Here is a 17,645-nt window from a genome sequence, read left to right as displayed (position 1 = left end):
ATATTTGTTTTTTCAAGATAAACAATGTCCGTTAGGCACCTAACCTTTATGTCATAATAGATCCGAACACTTGCCTCGGATTGACTTTAATATATAATTGCTCCAGTGAATAACTAAAAAAAAAGAAGGGTGGTAGTATAGTAAAGAAAAGAACTAATCACAATATCTATCTTTCAAAATCTATCTTTCAAAATCTATCTTTCAAAGATTCACTAAAAAAAAAGACAGTTGGCGGGTCTCTTTGTATGTCTTGTCCGGAAAGAGGAGGAGTTAATGATTATTCGTTCGCCGGAACCAGAAGTAAAAATTGTTGTGGATAGGGATCCTGTAAAAACATCTTTTGAGGAATGGGCGAGACCCGGCCATTTCTCAAGAACACTAGCTAAGGGCCCTGATACTACCACTTGGATCTGGAACCTACATGCTGATGCTCACGATTTCGATAGTCATACTGGTGATTTGGAGGAGATTTCTAGAAAAGTTTTTAGTGCTCATTTCGGGCAACTTTCCATTATCTTTCTTTGGTTGAGTGGCATGTACTTTCATGGTGCCCGTTTTTCCAATTATGAAGCATGGCTAAGTGATCCTACTCACATTGGACCCAGTGCTCAGGTAGTTTGGCCTATAGTAGGGCAAGAAATATTGAATGGTGATGTAGGTGGGGGTTTCCGAGGAATCCAAATAACCTCTGGTTTTTTTCAGCTTTGGCGAGCATCTGGAATAACTAGTGAATTACAACTCTATTGTACTGCAATTGGTGCATTGGTTTTTGCAGCGTTAATGCTTTTTGCTGGTTGGTTCCATTATCACAAAGCCGCTCCCAAATTGGCCTGGTTCCAAGATGTAGAATCCATGTTGAATCACCACTTAGCGGGATTATTAGGACTTGGGTCTCTTTCTTGGGCGGGACACCAAATTCATGTATCTTTACCAATTAACCAATTTCTTGACGCTGGGGTGGATCCTAAAGAGATACCACTTCCTCATGAATTTATCTTGAATCGGGACCTTTTGGCTCAACTTTATCCTAGTTTTGCCGAAGGAGCAACCCCTTTTTTCACTTTAAATTGGTCCAAATACGCAGAATTTCTGACTTTTCGTGGAGGACTAGATCCAGTAACCGGTGGTCTCTGGCTGACCGATATTGCACACCATCATTTAGCTATTGCTATTCTTTTCCTAATCGCAGGTCATATGTATAGGACCAACTGGGGTATTGGCCATGGACTTAAAGATATTTTGGAGGCTCACAAGGGCCCATTTACAGGACAAGGCCATAAGGGTCTTTATGAAATCTTAACAACGTCATGGCATGCTCAATTATCTCTTAACCTAGCTATGCTAGGCTCTACAACCATTGTTGTAGCTCATCATATGTATTCTATGCCTCCCTATCCATACCTAGCTACTGACTATGGTACACAACTTTCCTTGTTCACACACCACATGTGGATTGGCGGATTTCTAATAGTCGGTGCTGCTGCACATGCAGCAATTTTTATGGTAAGAGACTATGATCCAACTACTCGATACAACGATCTATTAGATCGCGTCCTTAGACACCGCGATGCAATCATATCCCACCTTAACTGGGTATGTATATTTCTAGGTTTTCACAGTTTTGGCTTGTACATTCATAATGATACCATGAGTGCTTTAGGCCGTCCACAAGATATGTTTTCGGATACCGCCATACAATTACAACCTATCTTTGCTCAATGGGTACAAAATATCCATGCTACTGCGCCTGGCGTAACAGCTCCTGGTGCAACAACAAGTACTAGCTTAACGTGGGGAGGCGGCGAGTTAGTAGCAGTAGGTGGCAAAGTGGCTTTGTTACCGATTCCATTAGGAACCGCAGATTTTTTAGTCCATCACATTCATGCATTTACCATACATGTGACTGTATTAATACTTTTGAAAGGTGTTTTATTTGCTCGGAGTTCCCGTTTGATACCCGATAAAGCAAATCTAGGTTTTCGCTTTCCTTGCGATGGGCCTGGCCGAGGGGGAACATGTCAAGTATCTGCTTGGGATCATGTTTTCTTAGGTTTATTCTGGATGTACAATGCAATTTCGGTAGTCATTTTCCATTTCAGTTGGAAAATGCAGTCGGATGTTTGGGGTACCATAAGTGATCAAGGGGTGGTAACTCATATTACAGGGGGAAACTTTGCACAGAGTTCCATTACGATTAATGGGTGGCTTCGAGATTTCTTGTGGGCACAGGCATCGCAAGTCATTCAGTCTTATGGTTCTTCATTATCTGCATATGGTCTTTTTTTCTTAGGTGCTCATTTTGTCTGGGCCTTCAGTTTAATGTTTTTATTCAGCGGCCGTGGTTATTGGCAAGAACTCATTGAATCTATCGTTTGGGCTCATAACAAATTAAAAGTTGCTCCTGCTACTCAGCCTAGAGCCTTGAGCATTATACAAGGACGTGCTGTAGGAGTAACCCATTACCTTCTGGGTGGAATTGCCACGACATGGGCATTCTTCTTAGCGAGAATTATTGCAGTAGGATAGTGGCTAGGAGGATTTGAAAGGCATTATGGAATTAAGATTTCCCAGGTTTAGCCAAGGCTTAGCTCAGGACCCCACTACTCGTCGTATTTGGTTTGGTATTGCTACCGCACATGATTTCGAAAGTCATGATGATATTACTGAAGAACGTCTTTATCAGAACATTTTTGCTTCTCACTTTGGGCAATTAGCAATAATCTTTCTATGGACGTCCGGAAATCTGTTTCATGTAGCTTGGCAAGGAAATTTTGAATCATGGATACAGGATCCTTTACACGTAAGACCTATTGCTCATGCGATTTGGGATCCTCATTTTGGTCAACCCGCTGTGGAAGCCTTTACTCGAGGAGGTGCTGCTGGTCCAGTGAATATTGCTTATTCTGGGGTTTATCAGTGGTGGTATACAATAGGATTACGCACCAATGAAGATCTTTATACTGGAGCTCTTTTTCTATTATTTCTTTCTACGCTGTCCTTAATAGCGAGTTGGTTACATCTACAACCCAAATGGAAACCAAGCCTTTCGTGGTTCAAAAACGCGGAATCTCGTCTCAATCATCATTTGTCAGGACTTTTCGGGGTAAGTTCTTTGGCTTGGACAGGACATTTAGTTCATGTTGCTATTCCCGCATCCAGGGGGGAGTACGTTCGATGGAATAATTTCTTAGATGTATTACCCTATCCCCAGGGGTTGGGACCCCTTTTGACGGGTCAGTGGAATCTTTATGCCCAAAACCCTGATTCGAGTAATCATTTATTTGGTACCGCTCAAGGAGCGGGAACTGCCATTCTAACTCTTCTTGGGGGATTCCATCCACAAACACAAAGTTTGTGGCTGACTGATATGGCTCACCATCATTTAGCTATTGCATTTATTTTTCTCATTGCCGGTCACATGTATCGAACTAACTTCGGAATTGGGCACAGTATTAAAGATCTTTTAGAAGCGCATACTCCTCCGGGGGGTCGATTAGGGCGTGGGCATAAGGGCCTTTATGACACAATCAACAATTCGATTCATTTTCAGTTAGGTCTTGCTCTAGCTTCTTTAGGGGTTATTACTTCCTTAGTAGCTCAACATATGTACTCTTTACCTCCTTATGCATTCATAGCACAAGACTTTACTACTCAAGCTGCTTTATATACTCATCACCAATATATTGCGGGGTTCATCATGACAGGGGCTTTTGCTCATGGAGCTATTTTTTTCATTAGGGATTACAATCCGGAACAGAATGAGGATAATGTATTGGCAAGAATGTTAGACCATAAAGAAGCTATCATATCTCATTTAAGTTGGGCTAGCCTCTTTCTAGGATTCCATACCTTGGGCCTTTATGTTCATAACGACGTCATGCTTGCTTTTGGTACTCCAGAAAAGCAAATCTTGATCGAACCTATATTTGCCCAATGGATACAATCTGCTCATGGCAAGACGACATATGGGTTCGATATACTCTTATCTTCAACGAATGGCCCCGCTTTCAATGCGGGTCGAAGCCTATGGTTGCCCGGATGGTTGAATGCTGTTAATGAGAATAGTAATTCGCTTTTCTTAACAATAGGACCTGGGGATTTCTTGGTTCATCATGCTATTGCTCTAGGTTTGCATACAACTACATTGATTTTAGTAAAGGGCGCTTTAGACGCACGCGGTTCCAAATTAATGCCGGATAAAAAGGATTTTGGGTATAGTTTTCCTTGTGACGGCCCAGGGCGCGGCGGTACTTGTGATATTTCTGCTTGGGACGCATTTTATTTGGCAGTTTTCTGGATGTTAAATACCATTGGGTGGGTTACTTTTTATTGGCATTGGAAACATATCACATTATGGCAGGGCAACGTTTCACAATTTAATGAATCCTCCACTTATTTGATGGGATGGTTAAGAGATTACCTATGGTTAAACTCTTCACAACTTATCAATGGATATAATCCTTTTGGGATGAATAGTTTATCGGTATGGGCTTGGATGTTCTTATTTGGACATCTTGTTTGGGCTACTGGATTTATGTTCTTAATTTCTTGGCGGGGGTATTGGCAGGAATTAATTGAGACTTTAGCATGGGCTCATGAACGCACACCTTTAGCTAATTTAATTCGCTGGAGAGATAAGCCTGTGGCTCTTTCCATTGTGCAAGCAAGATTGGTTGGATTAGCTCACTTTTCCGTGGGTTATATATTCACTTATGCAGCTTTCTTGATTGCCTCAACATCAGGCAAGTTTGGTTAATTTAGTTTGTTTTTTTGTACTGTATCAGCACCTAGTTCATTACTCTTGATAGAGAGGGAGGATCCGCCTTCTTAAATTTCTTTTTCTATTTATTTTTCCATCTAGGATTAGAACCGTATACTTGATAATAATAGCAACGGCACATTATGGCAAAAAAGAGTTTGATTCAGAGGGAGAAGAAGCGGCAGAAATTAGAACAGAAATATCATTTGATTCGTCAATCTTTAAAAAAAAAGATAAGAAGCAAAGTTTCTCCCTTGAGTTTGAGTGAAAAAACGAAAATGCGAGAAAAATTGCAATCCCTACCGCGTAATAGTGCACCTACACGCCTTCATCGACGTTGTTTTTTGACCGGAAGACCTAGAGCTAACTATCGACATTTTGGGCTATCCGGACACGTACTTCGAGAAATGGTTTATGAATGTTTATTACCGGGTGCAACAAGATCCAGTTGGTAAGGATAAAATACCCTTTCGTATTTGTATGGATTTCTGGAATTGATAATCATAGAGGAGCCCTCTTTACCATTCTGTATAAATGGACTATTCTATTTGTATAGATATGGTAGAGGGACGTATCGAACCCTCTTTTATCCACTAGTTACCCCTCTTTAGTTTAAGAGTATAGAGCAGTTTGGTAGCTCATAAGTCTCATAACCTTGGGGTTGCGGGTTCGATTCCCACTACCGGCCCCATACTCCTTCTTTAATGATATATGCATGATATATACATCATCCATTTGTATCTGGATTTTTTGATTTCCTAAAAGAGTTTTGGTCTAACAGTTTTTTCTCGGAAGAAGACAACAAATAAAAGAAAGAATAAAAGAAAGAATAAAATACGAAAGAAAAGCGTCCATTGTCTAATGGATAGGACAGAGGTCTTCTAAACCTTTGGTATAGGTTCAAATCCTATTGGACGCAATCTTATTTCTATCTATTCTTTAAATAACTATACTAAACTAAAAACAAAGAAAACTTTTTTGCATGATTCAAATAACAAGAGTAGACATGCAAAATAACAAGAGTAGATATGCCAAATTTATTTGTTACTGAAGGGAAAACCGTTCCAGCTGTTCCTGAATAGCTTCCTTCAAAAGGATTTCCGCTTGCTCGGTGAATGTCTTGCTAGAAGATATAATTTCTTGGAATTGAGGTTTAGTATCTTTTAGGTGTTTACGTAACTCATCCAGAAATTTATTTACCTGTTCGATTTCTAACGAATCAAGATATCCTCTTGTTCCGGTATAAATAGTAGCTATCTGCTCTTCCACTGGGAGAGGATTTGCCTGGGATTGTTTAAGCAATTCCCTTAATCGTCGACCCCTTGCCAATTGATTCTGACTTGTTTTATCGAGAGCAGAGGCGAATTGTGCAAAGGCTTGTAACTCTGCGAATTGAGCTAGTTCCAATTTTGATTTGCCAGCTACTTGTTTCATGGCTTTAATTTGAGCCGCGGATCCTACTCTGGAAACAGAAATACCCACATTAATAGCGGGTCGAATTCCGGCATTGAATAGATCCGCCGATAAGAATATTTGTCCATCTGTAATGGAGATTACATTAGTAGGAATATAGGCGGAAACGTCTCCAGATTGAGTCTCAACTATTGGTAAAGCGGTCATACTTCCTTCGCCTAAAAGAGAATTTAATTTAGCGGCTCTTTCTAAAAGGCGTGAATGCAAATAAAAAACATCCCCTGGATAAGCCTCACGGCCGGGAGGTCTTCTTAATAGAAGGGACATTTGGCGATAAGCTTGTGCCTGTTTGGAGAGATCATCATAAATTATTAAAGTATGCCGTTCGCGGTACATAAAATACTCAGCCAGGGCTGCTCCCGTATAAGGAGCGAGGTATTGTAATGTAGCAGGTGAATCCGCCATTTCAGCTACTACAATAGTGTATTCCATGGCCCCCTCCTCATGGAAAGTAGTTACTACTTGAGCTACGGAGGATGCTCTTTGACCGATAGCTACATAAACACATATTACACCTTGCCCTTTTTGATTGAGAATTGTATCTGTAGCTACTGCTGTTTTGCCAGTCTGTCTGTCCCCAATAATTAACTCTCGCTGACCGCGCCCTATAGGAATCATCGAATCGATAGCAATAAGCCCTGTTTGAAGAGGTTCGTATACGGAACGCCTGGAAATTATACTTGGAGCAGGAGATTCAATTAAGCGAGATTCGGAAGCTATAATTTCGCCTTTCCCATCAATAGGTTTAGCCAGAGCATTTACAACACGACCCAAGTAAGCCTCACTCACGGGTATCTGAGCAATTCTTCCTGTTGCTTTTACAAAACTGCCCTCTTGTATCATCAACCCATCGCCCATTAATACAATCCCAACATTTTTGGATTCCAAATTCAGAGCAATACCCCTAGTACCTTCTGCAAATTGGACTAATTCACCCGACATTATTTCACCAAGACCTATAATACGAGCAATCCCATCCCCCACTTGAACTACGCGACCTATATTCTCAATCCCTACTTTCCTATTATATTGTTCAATACGTTCGCGGAGAATTTTATGAATTTCGTCGACTCGAAGGGTTGCCATTAGTGTTTCTTGACTCTTTTTTCGAAAGCAAGGGGAAAAATAATGCCTAAATTCTAAACGAAAGTAGAAGTTCAAGGCCTAATTAATTTAATTATCTCTTCCATTCCAGGGACCCGAGAATGCCAATATTAGCACGAATCGTACGGAAATGTAACTCGGTATTCAAACAACTATTCAGAGTTCCTAGAGCTCCTTGTACGGCCTGTTGGAAAACCCGCTGTCGGACCTGATTCATTGCCCTTTGTTTTTCAAAATAAAGGGTTTCGTTTTTAGACTTTTCTAATTGTTCCAAACTAATAGAAGTAGCATTAATCAAATTTGCTTTTTCTCGTTCTATCTCAGAGTATCCATTCATTCGATACTCATCCGCTTCTAGTTCGACTTTCTGTAATCGAATCCGAGCTTTTTCGAGTTGCTCAATGGTCCCTCTACGCAATTCTTCTGAATTTCGAATAGTACTCAAGATCCTCTGTTTTCGATTATCTAATAAATCTTTTAATGAAAGTAGATTATTTTGTAAGTTTACAACTTTTATGATCTCTTCCCGAACCAAACATGAATCTTTCGATTCATTTGGCTCTCACGCTCCTTTTTTTCTTTTTTTGCTATAGCAATTTCCATATCTTTTTTTAAGTATAAGTAATGAGCCTATCCTCTATCTTATTTTTTATGTTTATATTTCAATATACCGAAACCTATATAAGACTAGATAAATATTAAGAGGACTCTTCCGCCTAGATAAAAATATATCATGGTCAGCAAAGTTGTTTCTTTATTTATATTTGCCCTTTAGTTAATAATTTCAATTTCATTAAGAAAAACTAACTAAATAAATGGAAAATGAAAATTAATAGAATTCTTTTTTTTTTTTCTTCAAATCCAAAAAATTTCTCTTTTTTATACATAGGTCGTCGATTCGGCATTGGTTAAAAAAGGGCAGGGTGCCCCTTCTTTTTTTTTCTAGTAAATAGTTCAAACCATTTTATCGATATGAGTGTTCTATATCAGATAAATTTTACATTAGCTATTTCCCGTTTAAATTCGGTACTAATACTAATATAGTTGTAGAAAGAGTACCTCTTTTTGCCTGGACTTCAAGCAGTTTAGCTTTAACCGTGTTAATGGTCTCACATTCTTGGTTTATAGAGAATCAAAATTGATTTACCAATGAGTCGCGAAATGCTATGGTTCTTCCATATGATTTCTGAATTTATTCAGAAGTAATTCGTCGAGATCGTGCACCCTTTTCTTATTTATCCGAAAAATACTAAAAAATATTCTAAAGTGCAGCCGGATAGATCCAATCTATTCTTGAAATAGACAACTCGCACACACTCCCTTTCCAAAAAAAATCAAAACACCAACCACTACAGTTAGATTTATTAGATTTGTTGCTAAAATATCGGTATTAAGCCCGAAACTGCCAGCGGATGGCCAGTGAGCTAAAAAAACGAAAGAATGGGTTACATTTTTCATATGCTCTCCTCTTATAGATAGGACGAACAAAGAACAAAGTTTTTCGATCACTTACTTCGCTCGCCCTTTTTTGATCGGTTTTTTTAATGCAAATAGATTCAATCTAGTAATTTCTTTTAGATTAAGTCTTAGGTCTTGTTTGACCGGTGAAAGGCTTCCTTTGTTGAAATGTTCCGTTCCCAAAATTCCTAAAATAAAAGGAAAAAACTTTCCACTTTCCTAAACTAAGGACGGGAAATAAGAAGGCGAGCATATCTTCTAAATTAATCATACTCAACTCAGCCCTTCCTAGAATGCGGTATTATCTGTCCCGATAAATAGATAATTCCAGGAGTAATAAATAGGAGTAAATTAAATAAAGTATTGATATAATTGGAATTGCGGAAGCAAATACCAATTTACTAAAAAAAGAAAAAAGTATCTAATCGAAATCGAAAGAACTTTTTTTTTTAGGATTAAACAAAAGGGTTCGCAAATAAAAGCGCTAGTGCCACAACTAGTCCATAAATTGTTAAAGCTTCCATAAAAGCTAGACTAAGCAATAAAGTACCTCGTATTTTACCTTCTGCTTCTGGCTGTCTCGCAATACCTTCTACAGCTTGTCCTGCAGCAGTACCTTGACCAACTCCAGGTCCAATAGAAGCAAGCCCTACGGCCAATCCAGCAGCAATAACAGAAGCAGCAGCAATTAGTGGATTCATGGTGAGTAGTTCCTCGTGTCAAAAAAAAAGAAATGGTTAAGGATACAATCAACCAAAAAATTCTTACTTCTAAGCTCTATTGGGGAGAAGTAAAGTAACTAAAAAGTACAAATTGAAATCAAATTGAAATGTGAATTGTCCGAACTACATAGAAGGGAATTCTATATCCATATATCGGATTAGATAATGAATCTAACCTAGGAATATATAATATAATATCAATATCCTATATACATTTGTTTCTTCTATTTTGTTTGCATATTTTCTCATTTTCTATTGAATCGGATTCTAAAATCATTGCTTAAAGTGGAAACCCGCATAAAAGAGGACTCCACTTATAGATATTAAGGATATTTATTATAGTATAGATCTAGCCTGACTCCACCCTCCTTAATGCATATATACTTTGAAAATTCCATAATATAGTCTATTCTATTCTCTCTCCTACAACTCTAGGCTATATATTCATACGCATTTCTAACTATTGCAACCAAGCAGATTATCTGGAACCATGCATGAATTGAGCTAAGCTGAAAAAAAAAATACTATATTCCAAAACTAGTCAATTCAATGATGACCCTCCATGGATTCACCTATATAGGCTGCGGCTAATGTTGCAAAAATAAGAGCTTGAATACCGCTTGTAAATAATCCAAGAAACATGACCGGTATAGGGATTACTAAGGGGACTAAAGAAACAAGAACAACAACGACTAATTCATCCGCCAATATATTCCCGAAAAGTCGAAAGCTAAGCGATAATGGTTTTGTGAAATCTTCTAGGATGTTAATTGGTAAAAGGATTGGGGTTGGTTTAATATATTTCTCGAAATAGCTCAATCCTTTTTTGCTAAGACCAGCATAAAAATATGCCGCTGACGTGAGTAAAGCTAAAGCAACAGTAGTATTTATATCATTCGTGGGCGCTGCTAATTCCCCATGGGGTAACTCTATAATTTTCCAAGGTAAAAGAGCACCCGACCAATTTGAAACAAAAATAAAAAGGAACATAGTTCCAATAAAGGGAACCCAGGGACCATATTCTTCTCCAATCTGAGTTTTGCTCAAGTCTCGAATAAACTCAAGGACATATTCAAAAAAATTCTGCCCGTCGGTCGGGATGGTTTGTGGATTCCGAACAGCTATGACAACTGAACCTAGCAAGATAGTAATTACGACCCAAGAAGTGATGAGTACCTGGGCATGAATTTGAAAACCTCCTATTTGCCAATAGAAGTGTTGGCCTACTTCTACACCCGATATATCGTATAACCCCTTGAGTGTTTTAATGGAACAAGGTATAATATTCATATTGTCCTCTGATAAAAATTGAACTTCAAAAAAGGAATTCTTTTGATTCAACCATCTCTTTCTCAACTCAGCAACTTGAACTATTAATTTGATATTTAGGATACCAAGAAAGCACATCAGATCATAATATATATCAATACCCTCTAATATATATCAATATTCCCCTTCTTTTTTCTATGCAAAACAAATTCTATGCAAAAAAAGATATAGTAAGTCATTCCATAAATCTACGCAGTTGTCCAAGAATTCACTATATATTCTTAATCAACGATTTCTTATATAGAGAGAACGGCCCTCACAAATTGAAAATACTAATTTGTTAAGAATCAATCGAATTGAAGTCATAGTGTCATCGTTGGCTGGAATCGATATATTCGCGAGATCCGGGTCACAATTTGTATCGACTAAAGAAATAGTAGGAATTCCCAAAATGGCACATTCCCGAAGAGCTATATACTCTTTTTGCTGATCAAGGACGATCACAATGTCTGGCAATCTCGTCATATATTTGATCCCGCCGAGATACCTTTGTAAGGTAGATAATTTTCTCTTCAAGATTGCCACATCTCTTTTTGGGAGATGGTGGAATTTTCCCATTTTTTCTTCCGCTCTTAAGTCTCTAAATTGAGAAAGTCTAGTTTTCGTAATCGACCAATTCGTTAACATACCACTGAACCACTTTTTATTAACATAATGACAACGAGCCCTTATTGCAGCTGATGCTACTAAATCTGTTGCTCTTTTTTTGGTACCAACAATTAAGAAACTTTTTCCCTGACTTGCTGCATCAAAAACTAAATCACAAGCTTCTGATAAAAAACGGGCCGTTCTAGCGAGATTTATAATATGAGTACCTTTACGCTTTGCCGAAATGTAAGGGGCCATTTTAGGATTCCATTTCTTAATACCATGACCAAAATGAACTCCTGCTTCTATCATCTCTTTCAAATTAATGTTCCAATATCTTCTTGTCATTTTTTCCACACTTCCTTTTTTTTTCATCCTAACATTCCATTACGGAATTTATTTCTTTTTGAAGATTAAGAAAGATCCGAAATAGCTTGAAATAAATAAAATAATAATTGTTCTGAGAGAACCTTGTACTAAGAGTTGGCCATTGATACATTGATACATGGTATAAACAAAACCTTAATTTAATGAATTAACTGACTTGTTTTACTTATTAAAATAAAAATCTTAAAAATCTAAAATTTAACCTGTTAGTGTTCTAAGTTCAAAAGTCTAGTAAAGTAAAAAATATGTTTTATGTATCCTTAGGGTTAAATGTTAAATGGGGGTTTTTATGTCTCATAAAAATTGTTTGTTACGTCAGAATCTGAAGAAACTAATTCTGTATGGAGAAACAAAAAATCTCTCATTTCCGACGCGAATAGATTTTTTTTTTTTATTTCGAAATAAAGGTTCTTGTCTTGTGGGGAACGATGCACAAATTTTTGGAATCCGGTACCAACAGGTATAATCCCCCCCAGAACTACGTTTTCTTTCAAGCCTTTCAACCAATCAATGCGACCTCGTAGGGCAGCTTTTGCTAAAACTCGAGCAGTTTCTTGAAAACTTGCTTCAGATATGAAACTTTGGGTATTCAGGGAAGCCCTTGTTATTCCCAATAAGATTGCCCGATAATAGATCGATTCATCCAAAGCTCGCCCTGCTCGTTCCGCTCGCAATAGTCCGATTAATTCCCCAGGCGAAAAAACATTAGACATTCCATCTTCGGAAACCCGCACTTTTGATGTTACTTGGCGTATAATAATCTCTATATGTCTATTATGGATCTGTACCCCTTGGGATCGATAAACCTTTTGGATTTTATTAACCAAAGAAATACGACTTTGGGCTATGGTTAGCTCAGCTCCAATCAAGAATCCCCAAGGGACCCCAAGAATTCTTGGTATACGCTCATTCCAATCCTCAATTCTCCTTTCGAGATTGGGGGATAATGAATCAATTGAACGCGCTTCAAAGATTTGTTCCACTTTTGGAAGACCTTGCGTTATGTCACTAGATCTCGATTTTTCATATATAAACGTAACTAACCTATCTCCCTTGTAAAGGATTTCTCCATAATGACCATTAACAGTTGCTCCTGTAGTGGCCAAATAAGGTTTAGCTGCTCTTATAACAAAGGAATCCATATTTACACTGAAAATTTGACCAGATTTTTTTATGTGCGATTTAAATAGACATACATTTTCACAAATAAATTGTCCAAGGTGAATTATTGCCAATGTCTCTTCCCAAGAATCATGATGGACAAAGTGACAATTCAAAAGGAATGGATCCAACATTATGTTACTATCGAAATTGGAAATCCTTTTATTTTCATCTATTAAAGAGTATTTAAGTTCTTGAAGTACTTGGAAGGTTTGTTTCAAATTGTCAACGAACAAATATTTTTTTAGCAGGATTTTATTATGCGTTAGTAAATAGTAAGATGAAGAAAAATGCGATATACTAGCTACAATAGCCCCTAAGGGCCCAAAAATTTCTAGAATAGGAATTCTAGGATTCCATTCTTTTATCGCATTGGGATGTTTTGAATTCTTGAATAAACCAATTCGAGAACAGTTGGATGCCGACAAAATCATCAAAGATTGGTATTCTTTATTTCGATTCAACAAAGTGCCAATAGCTTCTTGATGTTGGCTAAGTGATTCAATCTTCGCCTTGGAATAAAAAGAATTGCTATTGGCGCGATCTAACCTATTATGGGGAGTCGGTCCTCCACTTGTCCTATCATACCTTTTTCGTGTATACGAAATAGTGGACTTGACTAACTCAATTCTTAGGAAATCGCGAATAAGATCATTTGCTCTTACCTCAACAAGGGAAGCACCAGCCTTTTCTTTTTCTTCTTGTTCCCAATTCACTACTAAGCAAGTTCTAACAAATTGACTATTTGTGTGATAAATTCTTTGAGTTAACTTGCTATTTTCATGATAAATAAAATTGACAAGTCGAATTTGGAGATTATTTTCTTCTTGCAAGAGATCCTGCGGGAAAAGTGTTGCTAAATTTCTTCCTTCGTCCATTTCATATGCCACTGTAGGGCGAACGGAAACAAAATACTTTTCCTTGCTCTTGAGAATTTTTTTCCGTTGAACATAGACCCAATTTTTCTTTTTTTTTGATTCCTTAGAATCTTTTTTTTGTCTTTCTGGCGGTATCAAACACCCACCTAATATCTTATCTGCCTCTTCAGGAAAATGAATATCTCCGGAAAATATTTTGAGTTCCGTATGGCTTTTTTTTCTCTTCACTCGGACCAGTCCGCCTAGTCCACTTCTTGTATTTTTTGTGAGTTGTGTATCCACTCCAATAATACTATTGTCAAGTATCTTTAGGGATGAAGATCTCGGCAAGATATGAAGTTCTTGAAGAATGAAAAAAAACCGATCTACTTCTTTTTGGTATTTTAGACTAAATTCTTTTGTTCCTCGATGCTCAATCAAACCCTCTTTTTTTAAGATGGAATCTTCCTCTGGGCTCTCGTATTCGTCCTCTGAGTCTTCTTCTGAGTCTTCCTCTAAAGTACCATATTTTTCCTCGCCGCTTTCCCCGGGGCTGCCATATTCGTCTTCTGAGTCTTCTTCTAAAGTTCCATATTCGTCCTCTTGGGTCCTATATTTGCTCTCTGGGTTCCCATATTCCTCTTCTGAGTCTTTCTCTAAAGTCCTATATTCGTTCTCTGGGTTCCCATATTTGTTTTCTGGGCTCCCATATTCGTTTTCTAGGGTTTCATATTCGTATTCGTCTTCTAGGATTCCATATTTAGATTCTTCTAGGGTTTCATATTCGTCCTCTCGGGTCCTGTATTCGTGTTCTAGGGTCTCATATTCCTCTTCTGAGTCTTCCGCTCGAGTCCTATATTCTTCTTCTAGGGTCCTATATCTAAATTTAACAATTCCTGAACCCTTTTTATCTTTTCTGTATCGGGGATCGTCAAAATAAGCAAAAATAGTATTTCTACGTAAAACACCCATAAAGGGGATTTCAATCGAAATCCCAAAACAGGATATTAGTTCTTTCTCTTGTTCTTGATGATATTGTAATGGAATGACGAACCTATTTCTTCGCTTTTTCGCCAACAAATCTGAATTATCTTGAAAAATAGAAGGATAGATCAAATTCCAATGGCCATTGGACATGATTCGATCCGACGTTGAATAATCAAGAATTTCCCTATCTTTTTTACCATAAGTATTCATTTGATCTTGATCCTTGTGGAGTGAAAAAGACGCTATACTGGATCTGCACATACTTACGGATAATATCCATAAATGGCTTGTTTTTGGTAATCGACGAAGATTACCATATTGATATTCGGGCGCATGGTAAACATCAGTACTCCAGTGCATTTCGCCGTCTGATTCAGAATAAATATGCTTTTGTACCCTTTCTTTAAAATGTAAAGTGGACGTTCCGGCACGAATCTCCGCAATTACTTGTTCAGATTTTACATATTGATCATTTTGCACTAGAATCAAGCTTTTTGAGGGAATATTCACACTATATAGAATATCTTGACTCTGAATAGTTACATGCAAGTCTATATAACATAGAAAAGCAGGCTGTCCATGACGGGTACGTGTGGGGTGAACCAAATTCTCATTGAATTGGATTTTTCCATTCGAAGGGGATCGTACAAGGTCGGCAGTACCCCCTGTGAATACTCCGCCAGTATGAAAAGTTCTTAATGTTAGTTGAGTCCCTGGCTCCCCAATTGATTGACCCGCAATAATACCTACGGCTTCTCCCAATTCCACCAGATCACTATGAGTAGGACTCCGGCCATAGCATAATTGACAGATCCAAGAAGTGCTTCGGCAAGTAAAGGGGGTTCTAATATATATTGGTTGTGCTCGAAATGGTTGTGCTCGAAAGGCAGTTATGAATCGATTGACTAATCCAATTCCAATATCTTGATTTCGCGCGGCAATGCATCGTGAACCGATATATATATCGTCTGCTAATACACGACCAATTAGTGTTTGGACAAAAAGTTTTTCCGTCATCCCATTTTGAGGACTTACAGAAATACCTCGGATAGTACCACAATCTCTTCTACGCACAATAATATGTTGAACTACTTCAACAAGTCTACGTGTAAGATATCCAGCATCTGCTGTTCGTACAGCAGTATCTACAACCCCTTTGCGGGCTCCATAGCAGGAAATTATATATTCTGTCAAAGAAAGTCCCTCGCGTAAATTGCTTTGAATAGGTAAATCAATCATTTGTCCTTGAGGGTCCGACATTAATCCTCTCATACCTACTAATTGGTGTACTTGAGATGCATTTCCTCTGGCTCCTGAAAAAGACATTAGATAGACTGGATTAGAAGGATCCGTTATCCGAAAATTTGAATTCATTTCTTGTTTCAAATATTCACTTGTCGCATACCATATCTCAACAGATTGGCGTAATTTTTCTACCGCGTGTACAGCCCCATAATAATAGTGTTTCTCCAAAAGAAAACTCTGTTGTTCCGCGTCTTGGACTAACCATCCCTTAGAGGGTATTGTTAAAAGATCCTCGATTCCTAACGAAATCGATGTAGTAGTGGCTTGATAGAAGCCCAGAGTCTTTAGTTGATCCAGTATATGGGATGTATATCCCATTCCAAAATGATCTATTAATCTGCTAATAAGTCGTTTCATACCAGTTCCGTCTATCTCTTTATTATGAAAGACCAGATTGGCCCGTTCCGCCATACATAAGTACCCCCTTTTCGGCTGAGTAGGATTCGACAATTGCTGAGTAGGATTCGACAATGGGCCTGAGTCAGTGATTCGAAAATTTAATTAACTTAATTGCCTCAATCTCAATCTGGATTCGCGTGGCAAATAATGATGATACTAGGGAAATCGGAATGCCCCCCGAAAGCAAAGGGGAGGGGCATCGCCGAATCTAACTTTCTTGTTTAGGTAGTGTATGAATAGGCCTGACTAAATCCTTGTACGGCTTCCTCTATTTCTCTATAAAAAGAAATATGACCAAGAGTGGTTCGAATGTATATCGAACGAATTTCTTTTTTTCTATTTCCCATTATTAGATAGTGAGCATAAATCTCATGATAAGTCCCCAAAGATTCATATTGAATTTCAATCGGAACTTCTCTTGACCCAATGACGCGTTGATCCAGGTTCCATCGTAGCCACAAGGGACTATCTAAACTGATTAGTTTTTGTCTATAAGCTCCCAGTGCATCATAAGAACTAGAAAAATGGGGTTCTTTATCTTTCCTATACTTAGAATTATTATTATTGTAATTGACTTTTAAATTTGGATAGTTTCTGAAACTATTATATCTATTTGCACAAATACCTCGACGCTTTCCAATTGTTAATACATAAAGCCCGATAAGCATGTCTTGGGTTGGTACGCAAATAGGATCCCCAATAGCAGGAGATAAGAGATTCATATGAGAAAACATAAGTAAACGGGCTTCCGCCTGAGCTTCCAAGGATAAAGGTAGATGAACAGCCATTTGATCTCCATCAAAGTCTGCATTGAAACCCTTACACACTAATGGGTGTAAAGAAATAGTACGCCCCTCTACTAAAGTGGGTTGAAAGGCCTGTATGCCTAATCTATGCAGAGTAGGTGCTCTATTTAACAGTACAGGATGTCCCCGCATAACTTCTTGAAGTATTTCCCATACAATGGGTTCCTTTTCCCAAATTTTCCTTTTAGCAATCCTGACATTAGAAGTGGCGCGTTTCGTGATTAAATCGCGAATTACAAATAGCTGAAAAAGCTTTATTGCTATCTCTAGAGGTAATCCACATTGATGTAATGAAAGCGAAGGACCCACA

At 38.1% G+C, this 17,645-nt stretch overlaps 5 protein-coding genes and 1 non-coding gene across 6 annotated transcripts; 3 read left to right on the top strand and 3 right to left on the bottom strand.

Moving 5' to 3' along the window:
- The first annotated feature begins 76 nt into the window (after positions 1-76).
- Positions 77-2,526, top strand: LOC123420356 (photosystem I P700 chlorophyll a apoprotein A1). The gene has a single exon (XM_045107334.1). The coding sequence runs from the start codon at positions 274-276 to the stop codon at positions 2,524-2,526; it is 2,253 nt and encodes a 750-aa protein (XP_044963269.1). The 5' UTR covers positions 77-273.
- Positions 2,456-5,601, top strand: LOC123420357 (photosystem I P700 chlorophyll a apoprotein A2). The gene has a single exon (XM_045107335.1). The coding sequence runs from the start codon at positions 2,552-2,554 to the stop codon at positions 4,754-4,756; it is 2,205 nt and encodes a 734-aa protein (XP_044963270.1). The 5' UTR covers positions 2,456-2,551; the 3' UTR covers positions 4,757-5,601.
- Positions 5,602-5,606: 5 nt separating this feature from the next.
- TRNAR-UCU lies at positions 5,607-5,678 on the top strand. Its single transcript has one exon. It is a non-coding gene; the product is annotated as a tRNA-Arg (tRNA).
- A 19-nt stretch (positions 5,679-5,697) lies between these two features.
- LOC123420358 (ATP synthase subunit alpha, chloroplastic) lies at positions 5,698-7,421 on the bottom strand. Its single transcript, XM_045107336.1, has one exon. The coding sequence runs from the start codon at positions 7,316-7,318 to the stop codon at positions 5,804-5,806; it is 1,515 nt and encodes a 504-aa protein (XP_044963271.1). The 5' UTR covers positions 7,319-7,421; the 3' UTR covers positions 5,698-5,803.
- Positions 7,422-9,748: 2,327 nt separating this feature from the next.
- LOC123420362 (ATP synthase subunit a, chloroplastic) lies at positions 9,749-11,318 on the bottom strand. The gene has a single exon (XM_045107339.1). It carries the CDS (start codon positions 10,921-10,923, stop codon positions 10,063-10,065), a length of 861 nt encoding a protein of 286 aa, XP_044963274.1. The 5' UTR covers positions 10,924-11,318; the 3' UTR covers positions 9,749-10,062.
- A 91-nt stretch (positions 11,319-11,409) lies between these two features.
- Positions 11,410-16,557, bottom strand: LOC123420355 (DNA-directed RNA polymerase subunit beta''). Its single transcript, XM_045107333.1, has one exon. The coding sequence runs from the start codon at positions 16,539-16,541 to the stop codon at positions 12,108-12,110; it is 4,434 nt and encodes a 1,477-aa protein (XP_044963268.1). The 5' UTR covers positions 16,542-16,557; the 3' UTR covers positions 11,410-12,107.
- Positions 16,558-17,645: the final 1,088 nt, after the last annotated feature.

Source organism: Hordeum vulgare, unplaced genomic scaffold, assembly GCF_904849725.1.
Source record: "Hordeum vulgare subsp. vulgare unplaced genomic scaffold, MorexV3_pseudomolecules_assembly, whole genome shotgun sequence".
NCBI lineage: Eukaryota > Viridiplantae > Streptophyta > Magnoliopsida > Poales > Poaceae > Hordeum > Hordeum vulgare.
The sequence above is the reverse complement of the archived record's forward strand: the minus strand, read 5'-3'. Positions and strand labels throughout refer to the sequence as shown.